The 25331-nt window shown below is 40.5% G+C and overlaps 1 protein-coding gene and 1 long non-coding RNA gene across 4 annotated transcripts in view; both read left to right on the top strand.

The window, feature by feature from the left end:
- The first annotated feature begins 359 nt into the window (after positions 1–359).
- Positions 360–20904, top strand: shmt2 (serine hydroxymethyltransferase 2 (mitochondrial)). 2 transcript variants are annotated; one of them, XM_035631501.2, is made up of 13 exons: positions 360–487; positions 6880–7071; positions 10396–10475; positions 11295–11495; positions 11776–11857; positions 14309–14431; positions 16117–16256; positions 16355–16517; positions 17058–17157; positions 18037–18192; positions 19101–19208; positions 19387–19549; positions 20583–20904. In XM_035631501.2, the coding sequence occupies exons 1-12, from the start codon at positions 455–457 to the stop codon at positions 19512–19514; spliced, it is 1506 nt and encodes a 501-aa protein (XP_035487394.1). In that variant the 5' UTR covers positions 360–454; the 3' UTR covers positions 19515–19549; positions 20583–20904. The 2 variants fall into 2 exon arrangements, with proteins under 2 accessions (XP_035487394.1, XP_035487393.1); XM_035631500.1 differs by having other exon boundaries at positions 19387–20904.
- Positions 20905–21754: 850 nt separating this feature from the next.
- Positions 21755–25331, top strand: part of LOC118308999 — a 52059-nt gene continuing 48482 nt past the window's right edge. For both annotated transcript variants that reach the window (XR_007030828.1, XR_007030827.1), the window contains exon 1: positions 21755–22280. This is a non-coding gene — a long non-coding RNA (uncharacterized LOC118308999). The remainder of the gene's footprint in view (positions 22281–25331) is intronic.

Raw genomic sequence — 25331 nt, 5'->3', positions numbered from 1 at the left:
ACATCCATGAACGACAAATTTATGTCAGCCAGCATTGACTGGGTGTTTGTATAATAAGCAGTGAGTTCTAGCAAAAGTAACCTGCGCCGGATTCCAAACAGTTAATTTGACAGTTTGATTGATATGTAAAACATACCTCATGAACTTTTTCATCCATAATATTTGTTTTGACTTTCTGTCCACCGCAGCCCAGTTCTTAAAATACATCCATGGTGGATACAGACGTGTGTAACTGGATAACAAACAGTTATTATCGATATTGTGGGCCTAAACAATTCTGTGCGTAGTTTTGTAGTTTTTCCTCACAGCGGACTACGTTTCCCGTCAACCCCTTCGGCCGGAAACGCGTGGCATGCCGTGGCCAACCAGCTTCCTCTCTCAGCCATTCCGAGCCTGACAGCAGCAGCGGCGTGTCGGCGGCGCTGCCTCCTCCTCTGGTCCCGGAGCTGCAAACATGCTGTCGTTCGCTGCGAGACACCTCGTGCGGGTAAGTTCATCATCGACCGCACGTTTGTTTGTTTGCGTTTGTTTGTTTGTTTGTGTTTGTTTGTTTGTGTTTACCGGGTGGGTGAACTCAGCCGGTCTGTCCGAGCGGGCGGACTGATAGCGAGCTTACCTTCAACGCTGCTCGGCGCTTCAGGTCGCGGAGGAGGGTCCACTGGTCCACCTGTGTTAACTGTCAGCATATTTAAAAGATAATTCACAAAAACATTGTCAAAATGCCGTTTCCGGTCCTTCACGACTGCGCTCGCGTTGTTTTTTTCGCCCCCCCACACTAGCAGTTGTTAGCTCGCTGCTGAGCTAGCATGCTAGCAGCCGCTGCATGTGACGAGGCTGCAGCCGTGGCCACGTAATGATGCAACAGCCTCTGCTCGGTTTCATCATGTGGAGAAACGTGCACGACTCGACTCGTTCGTCTGCACCGCCAAGAACCGCTTCCCTTCTCTCGTTCCTTTTTGTTCTCAGAAGTTATGAAATAGTTATGGTTATCAGTAGTTTGGTTCATTTGACAGATGCACACTTGTTTTTGAACTAAAGGGCATTTCGGGTCAATAGCCTCTGTCAATGCAGATAATGACAATTATATATTAATAATAATAATACAAATTTTATTGATATTGTAGCTTCACAAAGTGCTTTCATAAAGCCATACAAATCAGTCAATTGAAATCAGCATTCCGACAATAATACGGTTTTCAGATCACATATCTGTATAAAGACATTTATAAAAAAAAAGACGACGTCACATAAAAGCAAGTCTATAGAAGTGTTTTGTTTTTTGACATGACTCAAAAGAAGGCACAGACTCTCCTCGGGCAGGCCCTTCCAAAGTGGAGGGGCCCTGATGGAGGAAGATCGCTCGCCCTTAGATTGGAGCCTATTAATATAATAATATTAATCAGAAATCAGATCAGACCCAATAACGTCCAAAGTGCAAAATGAGCCTCGACATATATTCTCTGCCAGCGCCCGGCAAATATTAACTACCAAACTTCTGAGATAGTTATGTGAGATGACGTAACACTGTGTTTTTGTCCGACTTTGTCTTAACATTCAGCGTCAGCAGGTTCTTGACCTTTTGAGATATTTATTACTGCGTTGAAGCTGCGAGGGTATTGTAATCTTATTTTCTAGTTTTACTGCGATTCTATAGCTTGACGATAAATAAATTAACTATCTATATAGATATTATCCTCATGAGGTGAGTCTGAGCTCCAAGGTCCACCTGCTGTTTACTGCACTTTGCCCAAACTAATGTTGAAACTCTCGTGTTTAGTCTGCTCTTGTTAATGTAAACAGAGTGGGACATTATTTGAAATACCCTCCGTTACCAAATTTGAAAATATTTGTTGCACTATTTGAACAGTATAATCTTAAATGGTCATTTTTTTAAATCCTGCACTAGGTTTAACCCTCATTTAACAAACTAACATCTTATATCTTATTAACTTTACAATATCATGAAGACCGCTACAGCCTCAACCAACTAGCTGCCTCTTTGTTTTTACATCCTCATGAAGACTAAACCTATTTTATCAAAGACCTTTTCATTTTTGCAAAGCAGTGTTTTTTTTCTGACACTGTTAATAATATTATAAGCTTCAAAAAGTTATAATTTCATTTGTGGACCGTTATTACTGCACAGTGTAAAGAAAAATACATTTCTCTCTGTCACAGTAATTGTCAGATGTGTTATTTTTTCAACGACTGAATAGATTTTCAGTGAATCCAAATATGTTGCGAGTTCTAGCCCATCATTGTTTTATAATCATCTGAAAAGATCTCTAACTTAGTGTTTTGCGCTGTTGCGTTATGGTAGTGCTGTAGAGCTGCCCAACCCAACTAAGATTTTGGAAAAGATGCAAACATTGCAAGTGTGTGCTCAGATCTTGTGGCATGTATTCAGACCTCGTGTCGGTATGTGTTTCACGTGCTTTCATGCTTTTCCTATTGATGCTAATTGGTTAAATGTGAATCTTTATTGAATTTCTGAAGGACTCACAAGACTGTCTTCTTTTTGGTGAAGGCATGTGGTGTCCTCATAGGTCATAGAGCAGTTATGTCTTGTTGAGGTTGCCCTTGATGGCCCTAGATGACAGACATAGGATAGATCCATGAAGAATGCCTGCTATCAGGGAAATGCCGCTTGTGTGACTTGGTCTTAAAACTGTTAACCTGTTGATGTGTGTTGAATTTGATATCCATATAAAACACAAGTTATTGGGGTGTGTGCTCTAAAGTGGCCAGTTGCCACAGTCATCAGATTTCTAAGATTCCAGTTCAGTCAGTACAAGTTTAGTTAGAGATGTTCCGATACCATTTCTAGACTTTGGGTATCAGCCTATAACAAGTACTAATTCGATACCAGTGCATTAAAAAAGAATAACAACTTGTATAACGTATTTTAACAGCTGTTTGCTACTAACCCTGTATGTAAGTTAAAGTGCAGCCACAGCTTACAAAAATAAAGGAGCTTTAAAGTTGTAAACCGTACAATGGGATATGTTATTATTCCTTTAAAATATAAAACTGGTAACGTGCAGCCACAGTTTAGTTTTATGAGAACAACTTACTTCTGGTGCAGATGATGTTTGAAGTGCGTGGATTTTTATTTGCCCTGTTCAGACTTTTGACTCAATGAGGGTCACGTGTAGCTGTCACAGAATGTAGTCTTTATAATTGCGCATTTTTGGCGGATTTCCTATTTGACAGTTCTGGGGAATAAAAATGAAAAGATTCAGTTCAACTGTGTGAAAAAAATCAGAGAGCGTGTTGCCCACTGCTGTACATCTGTACGTCCATCAGAAAGTTTTTTTGAAAACCACAGCACTTTTTGTGAAAAGGTCAGAGGTCACACAGAGACCATTTCTGAGCTATGCCTGGTGCTGTGCTGTGATTCGATTTTAATTTTTAAGTTTTTACATCCCCACAAACTTGACAATTAAGAGCAAGATCACTTGCACAGCTGAATATGAGGTCTATTTCTTTGAAAAGCCTCCAATCAACCCACCCCCCTCCCGCATATCCGAACCCCCAGATTAACAGCAACAGCAAAACAAAGGATGTTTACTCCTCATCAGAGAATTGTCAAAGGACGACGAGTCTGCATTGGTATTCCTCATCAGGGCCCAGGTGCATGAGTGGCCACTAGCCAGGCTTGACCCTGACACTGTCACAAGTACAATCCACAGCATGAATCTTTTTCGCACCGTCTTCTTCACTACAGGAAATGTTGTGGAAAAGATTATCCCATAAATATATCCTTCCGCTGCCTCCACTTCCTGGAGATTGACTTTATTGCTGGCATCGCTTAAGTCTCTGATTGTCACCCTCACAACCCTTTGACCCAGATAAGAGTGGAGTCGCTTCAGACTCTGCCTCCGTCCCTTCACGCTTCTTCACCCCATCCAGATCTCTCTGTCTAGTGTCATCTCGACTGAATCACAGGGCAATTTGTAACAGACAGCCCTGCTATTAGTCAGTGACGGGAGAAGAAGCAAGTGCGTGTCAGACTGACGGATGCTGTTGCCCTGTCGACACTTCTACTCTCCTACCGTACATATCTTTTTTTCTTTTTCTTCGCTGTTTCTCCTCTGTTGTTCCTTCTGTTTTTCTTGTGTAACCAGGCTGATTGTTGTTCGGTATGGCCACTGATGGACAGCAGTCATCTGTAAAATTGACTTGCTTTGGGGAGCTGCATCAGGAAATGGCCAAAAATAATACAGAAGTAGGATTAATGAAATGATTTTTTCTCTCTTCCTTTTACTTCTCTTCCGTCGTTGTCTGAGCACAGATGTTTAAAGGGAAAGGCAAACTGCCGACAATTACCTTATCATTATCATGCAGATGTAACGCGTCTGTGACTCTGCCATTATTTTGTGCTCAGCATCCAGGTTGATGTGGCCTGTCCTGCCCCTTTTCTCACAGCAGAGTTTTCATCATGTTCACCTTCAAACGGCAGCATAATCTTCCGCCAAAAATAGTCCCTCTGTGACATACTGGTGCTCGTTCTTGGATCTCACATTTCTTGGAACTGTTTATCCCGTGTTTATTTATTAATCTCCTGTAATGATCAGGGCTGTGAATTGCGGCAGAGATGAGGACCACCGGGACTGACCTGTGTGGTGTTTGTTTAAGCCCGGAGCTGTCCTGTTTGGACACCGTGGAAGTGATATGGATGACAGGAGGAACTAATAAAAATGCCACATGGGTGCAACTTAGCTGAGTGTGTTTAGCAGTGTAGGGTGCCATGACAGCGACAGGAGGATGGGATAAGGAAAGCAGAGAAGAGGAGGAACAGGCCCCCTTGTCTGTTTTGCAGTCATCAGTTGCGCTTCAACTATGGCAGCTTCGCCTTGGGCTGGGTTTTTCTGTGGCTGCTCACCCTGGCCCTGGTGTGTCCCAGCAGAAACGCAGACAGCGAAGGACAGTTCCCGTCAACATTTAATGACCCGTGTGATTTCTCAGTGAGAAACGTGTCCACAGAGGCAGCCCGCCCTGTCTCCCCCGGCCCTAATCTCTTCCAGAACCCTGGGGGGGTGCGGCACATCACCCCTTCTCCACCACCACCACCACTGCCACTGGTGACAGAAGGCCAAGGTAGAGATTGTTAGAAATCGGCCATTAATGTGCCTGTCGCCTCCACTGGTGTGTCACCACCAGTGGCCCCTCTGCCCCCCCAGGGAGCAGAGGACGAGGCGGAGAAGAGAGGCGTGGACAAACGGCGATGGAGTAGATAGTAGTAGATCTTCAAGATCCTTCTGAAAATAAAGGGGTCTTCTTCACAACCCGTTCCTCGTGTACAAATGCATCCACAAATGTTTAAATTTAAAAGAGTAAGTTTCTGGATATGATTTTGCATAAGACCAATGAATTCAATGCGTTAAATAAACCTTCCCTAATGGTTGGTCATTTTTTGCCCGCAGAGAAGTTTCCCCATTTAATGAAGCATTTATTATTTTTCCCTACACTAATATATTTTTACTTTTAAGTCTTAAAATCTCGTATTTGGTTACTTTTTTAGATTTACAGTGCAATAAAGCTACTACAAAAGATTAAGCACCCAACCAAATTTTTTTTGTCTTATGGGTGTCCTCAGTCAGTCCTGAGCTTTGTGTTAATTGCTTTTTAATGGTGCTATTAAAGAGAGGTTGTCCCTCACACCCCAGCACACCTGTACAGATGATAACTATTGGTTGGCTGTGGTGGGATTGAGCTCATCACAGAGTCATCATCATCAAATTGTTGATTAAATGACAGGAGAGAGCCAATTTGTTCTGAGCGCAATCAACCTGTCCAAGATTTTTTTTTTTTTTTTTTAACCTCTGAGTGTTCTCTCCCACATGGTGCTCTCGCTGTTGATTGAGGTTTATAAAGGGAAAGCCTCAAGATTTTATTATTACAAATGCAAAGCAACTAATTTATGTAATACAAAGCCAGACATAGCAGCGCATAGAAGAACCAGGACTGAGCCCAGTGAGTAGCAGGATATGTTTTACCTGGGGGGGGGGGGCAGATACAGAGCCGGTGAAAATTGTATGGACTGTGCACACTCACGTGATCAGGCATTACAGCAGCAGCAGAAAAACTCACCAGCCTCAGTCCAGATTAGATAAGCAGGAAGTGCTGAATCGGGTTCTCTATATGCCTCCTTTGGTACACTGAGGCTGTAAAAGTCAGTCCTTCAGTTTGTAGAAGTGCTGATAGAGGCATAATTGAACAACCATGCTGATAATTGATATCATGCAAAACACGCCAGCTTTTAATTATACCAGGCTTCATACTGTATTAGACTGTGAGGAACAGAGGAGGGAAAGAGACTTCAAATGTCTCCTTATTTGGGTAGAACCAATCTGGGTGTGACAGGGAGTATGTAAAATGATCTGAAATTATTTCATGTGTAACCCGTCTCTTCTTATGTGATGGTCCCCCTCTAAGGAAGGAGTCCCAACTACCTTTACCTGGGCTTAATCTTCCCTACATATAGTAAAGCAAACTGCAACTTGACTGGTTGGCGGAGACATACCGCTGTGATGCCATAATTATAGTTTTTGGTGTTCTTCATTGAAGCTGTGGTGATTTGCATTGCAGTACTATGATTTTGGTAAAAAGGCACAGTCTGCCGGTTTGGCTGAAAATATATTTTCCCCCAAATTTAGCAACTTATACCATCCTTCCCAATACCAGTTTTATTGCGATGACCTAGCGGGAAAAAGTTCAATAATGAGTATATATATATATATATATATATATATATATATATATATATACACACACACACACAGTAAACGTTGCTTCCTTTTGACTATTTTCCTTTCTTTGTATCCCACCCCCCTTTTATCAAATCCCCTTACCCCCTAACCTCTCTTCTGACCACAGCCACTGTGCCACAGAGCCCCACTTCGTCTCAGCGTACGTGGGCAGCAGTCCCAAGCTGCCTCCCGTACCGTGAACGAAGACCGTCCATGGACGGGCCAGGATAGCCTGGCCCAGGACGACCCTGAGATGTGGGATCTTCTGCTGAAAGAGAAGGACAGACAATGCCGTGGCTTGGAGCTCATTGCGTCTGAGGTAAGGCACCTTTCAAATATACATCCTACTAGTCAAGTTCAAATTCAAGTTGTTCAAGTAATCAACCTTGAATGGTACAAAAGGAAAACCAAGTGTAATCTAATCGGATCTCAATGCATCTTCGAATGCAAGCTGTCCATTTGTAATGCCAGATATGTCAATGTATAAATAAACTGCCCTCTATTTTCAGATAGTCTGGGCACTCTGGGTTACAGGGACGTTTGTGCTTATTTGCGTCACTCGCGCACAAAGTGCAAATATTATTTCCTTGAAGCTCTTGATTTTTCTGTCTCCTCATTTGGCCAATTCATTGAATGGATATTTCAAGCAAACCAAGGAAATTATTAAAATTTTCAGTCAGGCTTTAGCAGAATACAACGACCCATCCTATCTAATTTTTATTGATTGAATTGGCTTGTTTTTAAGGAAAGAAAATGTACCTCTAATAGATGATGGACTTTTTTAGCCTGATGGATATCTTTTCTTCGTGTATTGCCAGCAGCATCAACAGAAAGCTTTTATCAATACAGTACATAGAGCACATAAAGTACAGTGATGATATGGTTGTTGAAGGTAAAAACAAAAAAACGTCAATTATATATTTGCAATTATATATTTGCTCTTATAGATTCCGAAGTAACTTTGCTGTTGAACCAATTCCTTGGTTCAAAAGTTTACAGGGGCCTGCTTATGCGTGTGGTATTTAGAAAATCAAGTTCAAATTGACCTCACTATTCATTCATTATTCTTCCGCTGACTAACTGCACAGTGTTCTGTTCATTCAAACAGGGCTGGAAAAACCTACAGCACATTTGTGTAACTTTGTTTTCACTCCAAGGCTCGATGGTGTGAATGTAACATTTTTACTCCTCAGAAGCGGCTACAAGGTTTTGTCTCTCTCTCTCCTCCTGTTTCTTATTTGCCAGAGTAGTTGTTCAGTGGAGTATATCAGCCCCTTCGCAGCACAAAGCCTGACCACTCTAGTGTGAGATAAAGCTGATATCTTCACTCTGCCTCTGTCCCAACTTACGCAGCAAAGGCAGGCAGGCAGGCGGGCGGGCGGGCGGGGGCGCACACACACACACAAAAAATTATGTAACACTAGAGGAAAGGGAAAAGCTGAAAAAAAAACTCATTGACACAACTAAGATACCTAACACCAACTGCTACCATAACCGAAACCTGATAATAATCATGAGACCAAATCTTAATCCTAAAAAAACCATTCGCTACCTGTGGGAGCCTCAACATTTGTCTCTGACAAACGAATACGATTAATACAGTTTCGAGAGCAGCAACAGAAATGTTCAAACCATCCAAGTCACTATTAAAGAAGACATATGTGCCATTGTGATATCAAGATCCAACGGAAGTAACGGCCAGACTACTTTTTTACTTTGCAGAACTTTTACATACACAAAAAAATTATGTAACACACTAGAGGAAAGGGAAAAACTGAAAAAAGCATAATATGTCTCTTTTAATTTATTCTGACACTGAAAACAAATCTAAAATGTCAGTGAAATACATGATATTTATTTTTATATTTATTACATGAAGTTTAGGGAGAATGAAAAACGTTTCCTGTTCTTTTCCCTCTGCATCTGATGTGGTTTACTGTGGACAAAATGGTTTAAACTAGAATGGCACATAAAATATGGCTAATAATACTCATCAAACACAGGGAATTTGAAATGAATGCCTTTGTCTAATAAAGGCATGTTACATTCTTCAATTGAGGTAAATAAAGTGATTGGTTACTATTCGAGGAAATTTGGGAATAGAATTTGCCGGCACACACACATTTTAAAAAGCCCTGAGAAGCAAAAGCATTTCTTTATCTAATATATGCACAGTTGTCAGCATGACAGACGGACACAGCAGAGAGCTGTTACTGGAGCTGTTATCTCCCTTGATCTTCTCTTGGCTCCCAGGTGAAACATTAGCATAACCACAAACACAACACGCACACAAACTTGCCGCCGCTCCAACGAGGGAGCGAGTTGGCGACTGTAGGTGTTGTTTGTGCTTTGTGTCAGAGCTTATTACTGGCCCGTGTGATAATATACAGTAAAGTGTTGTGTTAGGAGGTCACGCTTAAAGTGGCAGCCGTCGTCAGTTACACAGTCGAGGCTGCACACGTTTGTATAAGTAACAGATTGTGTCAGGTTTATTCATATAATCCAGTATCACTTGCACTGGGTCAAGCTTTACAAGCCCATTCACCTTATCATGCTAAGTCTGTCATTAATATATATGGTGATAATAGTATCGTATAAAATCATGAAGAGTTATACAACCTTTATGAGTTATACAACCTCTCTTCATCTCCATCATAAATATCCTTTGTTCACATTTAATTTAACAAATCCAGATCCCTCTGTTCTAACTGCATTAAAAGTAAAAAAAAATATATATTGCTCTTGCTTACTGTATCGCTATATATCCCAATATATTGAATCATAATCCTCGTAACATGATACATATCGTGTAACCAAATTCTTGCAAGTACACAGAAAATTATCTCATTTGAGAAGGGAATGTTTTATTTTTTTAAATTTAAAAAAAAAAATTATAAAAAGAATTGTCAAAAATCATCTACTTATTCATAAATTAACTAATTGTTGTATCTCACCATTATCATGGTGAGAGGGATCTGGATTTGTTAAATTAACTGTGAACAAAGGATATTTATGATGGAGATGAAGAGAGGTTGTATAACCCATGAAGGTTGTATAACTCTTCATGATTTATCATTATCATGGTGAGATACAGCTATCATTTTGTTGTCACATCATACTTGTTCCAATCTAGAATAGCACGGTCAATTCAGTAAAATAAATCAAAGGAATGAGTCGACTGAAATTTTGCCGTTCAAATGTGTCAGGGAATGAGTCCAAATCATTTACTGTTATTATATATTCAACTGAATATTATTTAACATATTTATGTTCCAGCACATGAACAAAATATTGTAAAACCCAACTGTCTTTTGCAGCAAACCATGATTGCTGAAATATATTTTTTTTATTCAAACACACAAGAAAGAGGGTCTCACCAACATAGCCCAGCATGTGCAGAAAAGTTTATTACATTATCTTGTATCCTCAAGCAGCAGGGCGATAAGCGTTGTGAAGTGCAGAGTGTTAGTCTATGGAAGTCCAGAGGTTCAATACTGTAATGATTGCCTTTAGCTGGAGGGGGATTTCTCACTATCACTTAACAGACTTTAATTTGCCATCCTTGTCCCTTTTGTCCACTGGCGCCATTGATCTGAGTGCGTGTGTTTGTGCGTGTGTGTGTGTGTGTGTGTTTCCTCCACAGAATTTCTGCAGTCGAGCTGCTCTGGAAGCTCAGGGCTCCTGTCTGAACAACAAATACTCTGAAGGCTACCCAGGGAGAAGGTGAGCATTTATTCAGCCACACCCCAGATTATTAACGCTGTTGATATTCTCTGCTTTAGGATATTTGTCACACACACACACACACACACACACACACACACACACACACACACACACACACACACACACACACACACACACACACACACACACACACACACTGATTTATACTGTGCATTCTAGCTTGCCCTATTACTGTGCCAACCACACAGCGAATAATCCACAGCCTCCGCCGTGCCAAAGAAGATTCCTTAGGGGATTCATTGGAAGAATTTGGTGCCAGGCTGATAGTTGCATGTTTTCTGTTTTCCTGTTTCCTATTATTTCTCTTGGATGATTCACATTTAACAGCAGCAAACGGAGCTCATATGTTTTAAATGTTTCTCATTTGATTTCTGGAATACAAGCCTAAAGTTTCTTTTTTTTTCACATTGTACTTGTCCGGTGTTTTACACTTTAATGAAATGAACCAAAATTATGATCTCACTGAGTGGTTTGTACAGTAGCCATCTGTCTCTTTGTCTGTAATTCCAGTGAAAAGCTTTGATGAGCAGTTTCACCTGATATTTCCCAGATCTGATGTCAGGTCAACATTTGTCTTGATTGCTAAAGGCTTTTGTGACCATGACTGTCTGTAGTCTATGTCAAAAGCATTAAAAGTAACAGGGATTGTTGAGATGAATTTAAATTGATTTCATGTTTAATCTAGCAGGTGATTTGCAGGATCCGTTTTTAATTGTCCAAAGTGTGTCTTTGTCTTTCATAGAAAATCATATTTACATTACTTTCTTTCTTTCTTGTGACTCAATACATCCAAAGATACTATGGCGGAGCAGAAGTGGTCGACCAAATTGAGCTGCTGTGTCAGAAGCGAGCGCTGGAGGCCTTTGACCTGGACCCAGATCTGTGGGGTGTGAATGTCCAGCCGTACTCTGGCTCGCCCGCGAACTTTGCCATCTACACTGCCGTCCTCAACCCCCACGACCGCATAATGGGTCTGGACCTGCCCGACGGAGGACAGTCAGTAGTCACTGCTTTTTCTTTCTCAATCACTGCCCTGTCACATATTTTCTCATGTCTTCACACTTTTTATAAACTGGCTCATTTGCTTTGTCAACACTAGTGTCACTTGTAGGAAGTTAAGAATAAATTTGTTTTTTTTCCCACTATTTCTGAACATATGTTTACACTAAAGAGATTTTTTTATGTCATGAATCAAGTTGTTTATGAAATAATGTAACTGAGTGATTGTGTTTGCTTGTTTTTGCGTCTGTTTACATGCTTCTATTTGTCCACCAAGTCTGACCCATGGTTACATGTCTGACGTGAAGAGGATCTCGGCAACCTCAATCTATTTTGAGTCCATGCCCTACAAGCTAAATGTAAGTATAGACCTCTACTACTGGTATCAACTGACAAACAAGTGGACTGAAAATGGGACAACAGTGTGTTATGGTGTTATGAAAGCTGTGCAGTAAATTAATAAATGTTATGTATGAAAATAATCTTCCGCTGTCAGATGAGAGGACTTCCTATAATTCAGTGCTTTAATGTCGAGACAATCATAGGCAAGTTTTTCTTGGTGAGTTGTTTTATACGACTCATTTATGAACCAGCACATTAACGAGTGCAGTTGGCCAGAGCTGCTAAAGTCTTCTGCATCTCTCTGTACAAGGCCATCTTTGCTACATTTGAAATAGTGCCTGTATTTATTGACCAATCACACATTGTCCGGATGTTTTGCAAAATAATATATTGTATAATATTTTCTGTATAACTTGTTTGATGCTGAAAAACAGAATTTTTTTTGAATGACAAGAAAATGTATGTGAACCCTTTGGAATTACCTGGTTTTCTACATCAATTGGCCATAAAATATGACCTGGACTTTATCTAACTCACACGTGTAGTCAAACACTCGTAAGCCTAATCTTATAAATCCTGTTTCCTGCCCCCAGAGATGGGACACAAGGGAGTGTGGGTAGTGATTCATACTACATCCACACTAATACTAATACACATAATTTTTGTTACATTAATAACTGCCGTCGACACTACGCCAGGGATAATTAACACAAAATTAGTTCTCAAGACCTTGAAGTGGAGATTTTAGATTGTTGTAGTTTGAAGACTCCAGTAATGCGTTTTTTATAGTCAGGATGGGGAGAAACAGGCCCCCGCAGGCCCCACGCGTTCACTTCCTGATCAGGACTTATCAGTCACCACTTGACTGCCAGAGGTAAATGCAACACAGAGAACAGCGTGGCTTTGCCCTATTGTGTTTGTAGTTGGCCTGTTTTCTGCAGCAAAGCAACCAACAGCAGCGTGGATGATCGGCTTCCTGTTTAAATTGACATCTGCGTGCCCAGTGAATGTTAACGGTCATGTGATATGCGTTTTCAGGTGTGTTGGTATGGACAGAGCTGAAAAAGCTCACCTGGACAAAGATCATTTTCATTTTAAAGTGAAAATGTATTAGGATGGCCTCAGTGTCTCAACTCAAGGAAACATTAGCCCATCAGATGCTCACTCGCTGTTTCGTGCCAACAGAGCAACGTCATCTCAAGTGTTTTGGCTAACGTGTGGCTCTTTTCCCACTGTAACAATACAGTGCTAATTAGTATACCACATAAAACAACTCAAGTGCTGCAGGTGGATCTGTGCTGCCGGGGCAGATGTGACCGGCCAATTTTTCAAGCAAAACATGTAGATAAGATCATCGTCATATATTAGCGAGTAGCATTTTATTTCCTTAGGACATAGTTGTGTGGTAGTGTTGGTGGCGGCTGATGGATGGCCATGAGAGTCTGCGTGTCCAGACCTGCTGATGTATGGGCTGGCAGGACCCCTCTGCGAGAGAGATAATGGGAAATCGACAGGCTGGCCAGCACCACTGGCTCTGTCTTCACAATGAGCGGCTTGATGGAGTGAGGAGGCATCCATAGATGTGCTCTGGAAGATGGGAGATTATCAGGTTGTCTAAATAAAGCGACCCCCCCCCCCCCCCCCACACACACACACACACACCTTTCTTCTTTTTTTTCTTTTCTTCTGTGGGTCTCCCTTATTCTCCATCCTTTTTTGTCTCTCACTTTGTTTTTTTCTCCTCCACCCTGCTCTTACTCTCTCATGCATTGTCTTTTTTTGATGCCTGGAGCAGGGCAGGAGAGGGGGGTCAGTCCTGTCTGGCCCGACTCCATGTCATGTGACTCTGAAGTACACCCACTGAACAATGGATTGTTTAACATGTCTCCTTAACGCTCAGTCCAATGAAAAGAGCTGGAAATGTTTCCAAACCAAGTTCTGCCTTAAATGTTTATGGTTCAGCCTCATCACACCCGTTGAATAGATCCCTAAAAGGTTAAATTAGGATGAGTAGGGGGAGAATTACTGCGAATCCACCATCTTCCTCCACGTTATGATGGGTTGAAATGTCTCCCTTAGATAAATTCCTCACCCCTTTTAAGCTTGCCAAAGTACCGCTGGTTCAGCAGCTGCTTCAAATGGGGGAAAAAAATACCTTGTCTGTGTTGATGTTTTCTTTTGATCCTCTAGTTATCTCGCTGGTCCTTTTTTTTTTCTCCTGACTCTTACACTCCTTCTAATAATCTGATATTCCTCCTCCACTTCCTCTTTATTCTTTCTCTCTCTCTCTCTCTCTCTCTCTCTCTCTCTCTCTCTCTCTCTCTCTCTCTCTCTCTCTCTCTCTCTCTCTCTCTCTCTCTCTCTCTCTCTCTCTCTCTCTCTCTCTCTCTCTCTCTCTCTCTCTCTCTCTCTCTCTCTCTCTCTCTCTCTCTCTCTCTCTCTCTCTCTCTCTCTCTCTCTGTCTGCAGACTGACACAGGACTCATAGACTACGAGCAGATGGAGATGACAGCCAAGCTGTTCCGGCCCAAGCTCATCATTGCTGGCACCAGCGCTTACGCCCGCCTCATTGACTACGCCCGCGTCAAGAAGGTGCGTGGAGAAACTCTGTGTATTCAAACTCACCTAGGTTTGACCTCATCCCTCTTAGTGTGTTTCTTTTTACCTGCAGCCTGTTTTCTCCACTTCTCGTCCTGCACTAGGAAGGCCAGACCAGTTTTGTTATCTTGTTATTTAAAACTCAATTCAACCTTTTCCATCGAACTGTCACCTGCTTCCAGATTATTTCCAAACTTATTCATTCTAGTTTCTGTCACTGCTCTTAAAACTGAGTTTTCACTTTTTAACTTGAAACGTTGAACTTCCAAACGCAAGCCAATATTTGGGGTCTTTTAAACCTCGCGCACAACAACACAGATGCTGTCTCCCCCTCTTGCCCACTCAACCGAACTAAACATGGCACCGACTCACACGTACACAGCACCAACGTCTAACCGCACACTTCACTGCTCTTTGACGGTGCACAAGAGGCCCCTTTATCTGTTTTGTTATACCCACCCGCTGACTCACTTCATTCACTCCATGACTGCTTCCCTTTGTTGCAGAGCTCCACTTTAGCTCGTACCATCAGATGGAGTGTCCCGCCATTACAGAGCTGTGTTTTTATTAAGCACCATAACTACTTTGCCACTAGGCCTGAAGTGGGGCCATATTCTCCCCCTGGCACATCTCTGTGGAACTGTTTTATGGCAGAATCTGCTGAGCCGGGGTCCTCTCCAGATTTTCAGTGTTGTTACCTAGATTGAAGCGGACTCCTTTTCTTTCTTTTTTTTCATCTGAAATTTGTTTCACTATCAGTGTTCATCAGCTACTGCACATCACACTCTTGTGTTCCTTACCCCCTCCAGTAACCTTGCCATCTCCCATGCCTTTTAATCTAATAAACATGCTGATCCAGTTTAGATATGAGAAGAAGGGAGGTTGTCGTGATAATGCATATTAATTGGAGCACTAAAAAGATTGTTTACTACTCGGATCATTTGCCAGCAAGTCATTTGCATGTTAGCGAGCTATTTATTGTTTGTGTCTTTTTCAATAAATGTTGGCAAGAGATGGCAAGAATTTTATTGAATTATGCCGTAATATATCTGGCCGCTGGAAAACTGCTGAAGAGTGTAATTATACCAGCTCCCAGTTGAACTGAACTGTATGCCATTTCAGAAGGTAGGAACTGCTAACAGATGTAGAGTTGGTTTTCAAACCTTAACCGGGGGGGAATGTATTAGAGCCAAGAGATCGTATCTATTTTTTATCTCACATTTCAACATACAGTTTACAGACCACGGTCAAATTGAAAAGCGCAGCACTGTAGGGTGAGAGGACCAGCCCCCTTTTCCTTCATAACCTCCCAATTTAAAAAAATACTGAGTGAAAAGCCGATTGACGAGGTTCTCACTTCCTGAAGGTCAAACTGAAGGCAGAAAACTCCCTGAAACAACTTAGAAGTGACGATGTGTTGGACAAGTAGACAACTGAACTTTTGTTTTAACTTGTCCAATTACTTTGTTACCTAAAAGAAGGGCACTATGTATCGGATGGCCACAATAACGTCATCCCTCTACATTATACGGATGTAGAAACCTGCAGATTAAGAGTGACATGTCGATTTTACAACCTAACAAAAAATATTTCACTACCCACAATGTTTCCTGCCATATGGTATAAATTCGAAACCTAATTTCGTCTTTGTTCCCTCTTTGACACTCTTTCTCTCTCAGCTGTGCACTCAAATCAAGGCCTACATGCTCGCTGACATGGCCCACATCAGTGGCCTGGTGGCAGCCGGAGCCGTCCCCTCTCCCTTTGAATATGCTGACTTGGTCTCTTCCACCACGCACAAATCCCTCCGTGGAGCCAGGTAAGAAGGCGCTGGTCGGGACAAATGAAATTAGCGAGGATGAAACCATTGATTTGGGTTTTTAGAGGAAAAATAAATTGTTCCTCTGTCTTGTCCAGGGCTGGTCTCATCTTCTACCGTAAGGGCGTTCGCTCAGTGGACAAGAAGGGGAAGGAGATCATGTACGACCTCGAGGACAAGGTCAACTTCTCCGTCTTCCCCTCCCTGCAGGGCGGACCTCACAACCATGCCATCGCTGGTGTGGCTGTGGCACTCAGACAGGTCAGCACTACGCACAAAGGCCCAGTTTCAATGCAAGAATAACTAAATTTGTAACAATGTAAGACTTTATTACCCTAGTCTCTACTTTTGTAACAAGACGCTGATAACTGGCGAATCAAATTTTACAGTGAAACTAAATCTTACCACAGAGATGCTTTGGCACAACCTGCCTCAGGAGCTTTACCTAAGCTACAGGGCAAGTGTGAAATGTCTTGATCTTAATGATGACCTCGACAGCTGAGAATTGAATTAAATTGAAGAGGACAGAATGGTCTTACCACAGAAGGAATATTTCTCCAGACCAAAACTTCTCAAGTTGTTTGCTTTTTATCAGTAAAATGCAGTAATGCCTATTGTATTTCTAGTGGTTAATCTTTTTTTTTTTTGGTTGTTAGTATTCAATATTTCTATCCCAAGACTTTTGAGTTTCAAATAAAAAAATTGATTTTTTTTTTTTTTGTTTTACATATAACTAACCATTTCTTTACCCCCAAATGTAGAAATCCAGCTCAGCTCTTTCTTTCATTTCTGTGTGACCAGGCAAATTCTCCCATGTTCAAGGAGTACATTGCCCAGGTCCTGAAGAATGCCAAGGCAATGGCTGCAGCTCTTCTCAGCAAGGGCTACACCCTGGTATCAGGTGATCTAACTTGTATTTTCTGCATTCTCCATTTCCTTTTGAAACACTAGCTCAGCAAACAAAAAATCAAAAACACAGGTCAATAATGCAAATTACATGGTGGGGGAAAAAAACCAGAAATGCATTTAAATTCATGATGTGCAAATGGGCTTATGTCAGTGTAGCTGCCTCGTCAGTCAAGAAAATGAAACCAGAAAATGGTCACTCTCTGGTTGTGAGCAAAAACTTGAGTCTTGTACTGCAGTTAATACGCTCGCCTCAGCTCTTTCTTAATGTATGGCCTTCTGTTGATACCCCTAAAAAAATACAGACTCGTCCTGTGCTTACTCTGCATTGTGTGCATTCTGGTTTTTATTTCTATTCCCTTTGTAGAGGTCTCTGTATAAAGATTATATTGTTTAAGTCAAATAAGACACTTAGAAATAAGTTTGAACTACTCAAGTAAGTTGTGTACTTCAATGGCTAAAGGCAGATGCCAGCTTATTAGGTACAACCAGCTAAAACCAATGCAGTCTTATAATAATAATAATAATAATGATACATTTCATTTATAGAGCACTTTTCATACAGCAGTCCTGCACCCAATTCTTACTTTATGAAGGCTGTAATGTTCATGTGTTGATTCAACTCCAGGGTCATCATGGAGGCTGCAGTTTGTCGTGTTGTTGAACTGTATTGCGTATCGTTTTCCGTTATTCCGCCTCCCCTCACTGAGCCAGAAAGGGTGGACTAAATAATAGAAAAACACCTCTGTACAATGCAAAACAATTCAACCAACCATGAAGTGCAGCTCCGTAAATGGGTTCAAATGGGAAGTTTGTGAAGCCTCTGACCTTCTCCCTCTTCAGAAGTCTTAACTAGTAATGCTTAATATTTCAGGCGGGACCGACAACCACCTGGTGTTGGTCGACCTGAGGCCTAAGGGCATCGACGGAGCTCGAGCCGAAAGGGTGCTGGAGCTCGCGTCAATCACTGCCAATAAGAACACCTGCCCCGGGGACAAGAGCGCCCTGACTCCTGGTGGCCTCCGGCTGGGTAAGGAGCAGCTTCACATTACACTACATTTAGCTCCACATGGACGAGCTTCAAGTCACATCTATTTTGGGAATGATCAGAAACCAATTAAAAACTAAAAACATTGCTGATTTGTATATTCATAACATTTTAAATCTAAAAACTAACAAACTGTGAAAGATATTCCCACTGTCAAGATAACTGGTCAGTTGTTTTATGAACTATATAAATATAAGGTGAGTTGTTTTTCTGTTGGTCATATTTACTTTGCAGTTATCAAGTTCTTCACTTCATCTGTTTTGCTTAGTTTTTTAAAATGTAGTTTTGCATATGGAAATTAGTCAGCCACCAATTAAGCCAAAAGCACTGAGCGAAACATAATTAATTAAGCATGCTTGGCTTTTTAATTATCTACCAGGAAGTTCAAGGAGCTCCAGATCTACACTGCCACATTTTTAGCATTCCCTTAAGGCGAGATACTTTACCTTCAGTGTAACGCTTATTACCTTTTCATTTGGACTGCACCTTTGTGACCCATTGACTATTGGAATCTGTGTGGGTTTGACACATCTAGAGTCTGAAATTTTAAATTTGAAGAAGCCCCGGGGTTCTGCTTTCTTTCGAAAGACCATATGGTTCCTAAGTTAAAAGAAAAGTGAGAAAATGAGAAAACTGTAAAAGTACAAGTTAGAAATTACCAGTCTTCACTTTTTATTTCAAGCTTCAGGATTCTGTTCGCTGTGTTTTAATGTTTTTTGTCCTACTTGTATTTATATAGGAAACTTTTTTTAATATCATATCCTTCCCATCTTGTCCAAGGACTCTGTGGTAGAAAATATATTGTATCTCAATGGGACCTTCCTGGTTAAATAAAGGATAAATAAGATATGAATAAATGAAATTGAGATTTGTGTTCCTCTCGGTGACAGGTGCTCCTGCCTTGACCTCCAGACAGTTCAAAGAAGCAGACTTTGTGCAAGTGGTTGAGTTCATGGATGAGGGCTTCAAGATCGCCTTGGATGTCAAGAAAAAGACAGGTAAAAATATTGTGTGAGATGTGTTTTTTAGTCTTTTTGTTCAAATCACAGGTATGATATGCTGTATTATATTAAATTGTTGGATAGAGAAACGTGAGAGTTAAAAAAGGTGAATTAAAAAAAGGGGTTGAAATGGGAAGCTGACCATCCTGCCTCTCTTGTCCATTGCCTTCTCCAGGAAAGCTCCAGGACTTCAAGAACTTTCTTCTCCAGGACCCAGAGACTGTGGCTTGCATTGCTGATCTGCGCCACCGTGTTGAAGCTTTTGCCAGGCCCTTCCCCATGCCAGGCTTCCACGATCATTAGGCCAGTCTGTGTGGACTCCGGATGCTGAAAGCCAGGTGATGGAAAGCTGGCTGAGCAGAAATGTCATGTGGTAGTCAAATGTGGCAGGTGCCTGCAAAGTGGGAGGAATCTTTAGTTTCCTTGTTATCAGTCAGATCTAGGAAACTGGATTTTTTTTATACTTCTTTACAATCGCCACCCACATCACTTCTCGGAGTAACATGGCCTTCATAATAAGTAAGAAAAGTAAAACATTAGAGGGTTTTCTTTTAGGGCCGAAGAAAGTATTTTCTATTGTATGTGCAAAGATCTTTGTCACTTGTTTTTACATAATTTCTGTAATGTGGACGTATGGGACAATAAAGAAACATGACCAACAGTTACTGGTCAATCAGCCTTTGTGACCTGATTTCTGTAAAATTAGTAATTATAATAAATCACGCTGAAGAGTCTTAATGCTGTAAAGAATCCTAACTAAAGTCGCTAATGTAAATTACTATATTCACATCAAGATGCATGCATGGTACTTTTTTTTAAACTCGTTTTCTGTTTATGAAACCAGCTACACAAGAAATCTTCATGATGTGAAGTGATTTTCTACCAAACAAGTGTGGTCGCCATTTAACATTTTCTGGAGGTGAACTTTGTTTAAAATCAGATATTCACTCGTATCTTTTTTTTTTAAATTAGCCACACTTGTCTCCAAAGTGGAAGGGTCCAAGTATGATCATGCAGGAGGTTTTTAAATGCTATAGTATCACGACAAACTTAACATGACACATAATTGTTAAAAACTTATTTCATACAAACAGCTTAGGCAAAATCCATTATCATAAGCTTCATAAAGTAGAATTTATTTAGGAACATGTATCAGATTATCAGATTGTATTGCTTTACAATATTATTTAAAAATAATAATTAATTATGTAACTTTAAGGTGTCCAACACGAGTATCAATATGATTTTGTGGGTCTATAGAACAATTATTTGTTGAACAGTCTGCCTGATTTAAGTGACACTTGGAAGTTGTGAAGCAACTGGATTTGTTAAAAGATTTTCATGGTATTTTGTTTTCTCTTTGGTTCACAGAGTGGCCCTGTTGTCATTATCACTGCATCAGTGAGGAAGCAAGATTTCTGTGTAAAAAAAATAGAAATGGAAAAATAAATGCCATTAGAAACGGTGTGGTACTCCAGATTATCCACATCAGTGGACAGTTTTTGACAGCCAATGGAATAGATTTTGCCAAAACTTACAAACCAGTATTTTACAGTGTTCACAATTTCACAATTTGTTTGTTTTCATCTCTGTGTGTTGACATCAATTGTACATCAAGTGTGAACTGCCTTTTACAGAACATTTTTATGTTAATAGCTGTAACCCCTAATAAAATCCAATAATGCAAACCTTATTCATGTTGTCTCTGTAATAATCATATACATTTACTTGTCACACACTTCGTCACAACCAAAAGTGTTGATGTCATTTTATGAATCATGTTTATCTTGACTGCGATGTAGCACAAGTGATGTATTTGTGTGATAGATTGTTTTAAATTGTGAGTGCAGTGACAGATATTTAATTAAATATGTACATTTTGATTAGTAGAATCACTTTTGGTTTTAGAGGATTAATGGTGTCTGGTTATACTTAGTCTGCCAAAGTTTGGATCAAACCATACAAAGAAATAAGTAATCGAAACGTTGACATTTTTTACGACCCCTTTCTACTGTATAATTCGAACCAATGACTAACCCGTTGCAGTAGTGAAATGTAAGTAAGTACTTTACTCAATTACAGCAGTTAAGTGCATTTTAGGTACTTTTAATTTACATTGATGTTTATATTTTATATACCTTTTATTCTCTTAATTCACCAAATATGACTTGTACTTACTTGTAGCTCACTGCATTCAATATGAAAGAAATAAGAATATATATACAAATCACATGATCAGTTTATAACATACAGATGCGAGAGATTTTACCAATGATTACTAAACGTTTTGTTTTTCCAATGTAGGACTTAAACAGTATCTTCAGATTAGTGTTGGATCCTCCGCTGCTGTTTGCAAAATGTTTTCCAGTCAATACGGGTATTAGGAAATGGCATTTAGACGTTTTCTGTAGCTTAAATAAAGATCATATTTTCTTTACCCTTTCCAACAACCAGTGGCTTAACTCGATAATAGTTTAGAGCCCCAGTTGGCGCTTCTTCGGTCTCACGTGACCTATGACTCGACTAGCAGAACGCAAATCGAACGCACCCTTTCTGATCGGGCGGGATATTTAAACCGTTAACGTCCCGCCCATCATCTGGCGCTGTTCACCTGTGGTACTTCAAACACAACCACTGCTGCACCCCGCGTTGCATATATTGTATTTCATAAACAGACCAACAGGCTGATAATATATGTTGATGTGGATAACGCCTTTGTTGAGGAAATATAGCTCAGCCTTCTGCTGCTGCTCTTACCTGCTTGCTGCTGCTAGCTGTTGTCAGCTGTTGTCAGCTGTTGTCAGCTGTTGTTAGCTGCTGTTAGCTGCTGTTAGCTGCGGCTAGCTGTTGTTAGCTGCTGTTAGCTGTTGTTAGCTGCTGTTAGCTGCGACTAGCTGCTGTTAGCTGCTGTTAGCTGCTGCGTTCAGTGGATTTTACATCCACTATTAGATTCTTTCTATCATTGGAGCCACTCGGAGGAGCTGTGCTGGACAAGCCATGATAGTTGCATCACTTCCCCGTGGATTTACTGTCTGCTGAGAGATGCCAGGGAACGCTGTGTCATCACAGGTAAGTGATTCATAATTCTCCTGCTATCATTCCTGTTGTCATGATGACGTCATGGCACCGTCCATTTTTGTGTATGTATGCTGGTTTTCATATGCTGTCCGCCTATATATATTGCTGATGGTGATCTGCTGTGTTTGTTTCCTTTGGTTGGTTGTTTGGTTGCATTATCATGTAATGCTGTGTTGTAGTGTACATGAATGTTGTATTGTGGAGCTTCAACTCTATTGGTTTAACCATGTGTCAAGTAATACTGTATGATAACCTTAGAGAATCAAACATGACTTTTTCTTTATGGTAAACTTCTCATTCACGTACTACTCTGTAATATTGACTTGATGGGGGACTGTGGGGATGTATCCTTCTCACTTTACTAAATATCAGGAGAGCATATACAGTACTGGAGGTGTTGTGTTGGGGAATGGCCACATGGCAGTTGGTAGCGCAAGGTTTGTAGTAGTGGTAGTAGTAGTAGTAGTACTATTAGTTAAAACTGTCTGTTGGCCTTGTAGCTAATGCCTGTTTGATGGGGTAGTTTATTATTGGCATACTTGCACATTTTCATCCAGCTCTCAATCCCTGATCTGCTGAGGTTGGTGTAAAATAAAATCTCATCCTTGATGCCAAAAATCAACTCCTTGGTTGGAACTATCTCAGTTGCATGAATTTTTTCTTCTGGGATGAAATTTGTGTGCAAAAACACCTTTGAGCACTCCGGTGCACCATTCACCTATGTATCAACAGGCCACAGCTAAAGAGACATACTAAAAGTGACTTATGTCAATTTGGTTTAGTTGTTGCCTTCAGGGGAATAATAGTTTCTTACCATGCTAATAACCAGGTGTCATTCCATAATGTAACTGATATTCTATATTTAGTTCTATACATTATTTAAGATTAAATTGATGTAGATGTAAAAAAAAAAGAAAGAAGCAATCTTGGTGCATTAAGGAAAGTGATAGAAAAAAATTCCTGGTTCTGCACCAAAGTCAATTTGATTTGTATAGCGCCAAATTACAACAAACATTATCTCTAGGCACTTGACAAAGGACAAAACCTTACAATATTAGAAAAGAAACTTAACAGTTCCCACAATGAGCAACCACTTGGTGACAGTGGAGAGAAAAAAACCTCCCTTTTAGCAGGAAGAAACCTCTAGCAGAAATGGACTCGGTGTGGGCGATCAGAGAGGAATGGGAGAGAGAGGAGAGGTGGGTGGAAAGAGGGAGAGAGATGAGATAGAAGAGAGCAAGACCAGGAACAGTTGTGTAACCGTTGTTTTAAGGTTTGTCATACAGGTTATTATAATGATAATAATCTAATAATACATGGACACTTACAGATGTAATGAAGTTGTTAATGGTGAACAATAATAGCAACAGAGAGAGATTCTTTTCTGGGTTTTTGCTCTTTTTAAATAAAATGCAATCAAGTATCACAGTAGTTATAGATGTAGCTTCATTTTCTGTCAATCCACTAATCAATCAACTTATCTCTGCAGATATTGTATATTATTTACAAGGGGGCCTGGACATTTTAAGTATAACAAACGGAGTATAGCAAATTATTCATATACTCATAGTTAGTTTACTGGCTTGCAGATGATGCAAAATGGTGTAAAAAATCCTAGGACCGATTGAACTTGAAGTTGTTGTCTGCAGTTTATTTGATCAGGAAGTCTCCTGGAGAAGATTGAGCTCCTTTTTAAGCGGGACCAAGAACAAGAGACAATCACAAGAACACAATCAACAAAACAAAGACAGCACAACTGAGACAAAATTAATTAAGAAAAAGTGTTGCAGGAATAAAAAAACAAAACACATCAGATAATAAAGCTTTACAATCTCTGAGGGAAATGTAAGACTCTAGTTTGAGGGGATTTTGCAGATCATTCCGTTTAAATACTGCATAGTATCTGAAACTAGTTCGGTCTATGTTAGTGCGAGCTTGATGGTTATCTAAGATTAAGTGTAGCTGTTTCTTCTTGTTCGTATAATGGTCGTATGATGTATCACATGGCAGGGGTTCCATGTGATACAGGGCACAATGATGAGTATGATATTTGAAATTTGTGATAAACCCTGTGTATGCATTAAGCTTTAATGCAGGAGTGTTGGTAGGGGCAGCACAACAATAGAGACTGTACAATAGTTTTATGCTTGGAAGAACACAGACATTATAATAATAATGATAACTTCATTTTATACAGCGCCCTTCAAGGGACACAAGGAGGCTTTACAATTCACACAAACATACACACACAAACAAAAGTCATGGGGGATTGTAGGCCCTGGTGAACAGGTGGGTTTTTAGGAGTTTTTTGAAGATGTCCAGAGAGGGGGCGTTTCGGATCTCTGAGGGGATGGAGTTCCAGAGGGTAAGGGCTAGAATTATTTAATTCTATGAAAGGAGCTTAGTTTGATTTTTAAATTTCAGTCAGTTCTTGAATATAAATGATAGTCTACTGTCAAGACAAATATTAATATGGGTTCTGGTTTAAAGTTGTAGGGGCAGGATTGTCACAGGCATTTTATTCTTGTCTGCATTTAAAACAAGTCTGGGATTTAGGGCTGATCCTTGGAAATCATAAAAAGGCAGACTGAAGACGAGTCACTGCCTAGGCTGGTAGGAGCTTGTAGTATCTTCTGCAAAAAATGGTCCTTGACGTATTGATGAGGAACAATTATGTTCTTTATGTATAATGTAAACAGCAACGAACCAAGGATAGACCCAATTTTTAATGGTCAAATAGCCCATACCAACAGCAACAGTCGTAGTCCTCTCTGTGAGGTATGAGTTAAACCCCTTAAGTCTGGACTCATCTTGACCTAGACTATAGTTTGTGGAGTAGCATTTTATTATAGTATCAAATGATTTTGAGAGGTCACTGGAGAGGGCAGCCCTGAATTGTCAAAATCGCCAAATTGGTATCAAGGCAGGAGTCAGGGAACAATGTTGTCAATGACTGAAACCACAAATTTAGTCTGGTCAGGTGGTTCAGCATTATATGGTGTCTGTGGATACGCACCCTAAAGGCCACTCATTAATGGACAC

This window comes from Scophthalmus maximus, chromosome 6 (assembly GCF_022379125.1).
Source record: "Scophthalmus maximus strain ysfricsl-2021 chromosome 6, ASM2237912v1, whole genome shotgun sequence".
In the NCBI taxonomy this organism is placed as follows: Eukaryota; Metazoa; Chordata; class Actinopteri; order Pleuronectiformes; family Scophthalmidae; genus Scophthalmus; species Scophthalmus maximus.
Note: the sequence above shows the minus strand (reverse complement) of the source record. Positions and strands in the feature narration are given on the sequence as shown.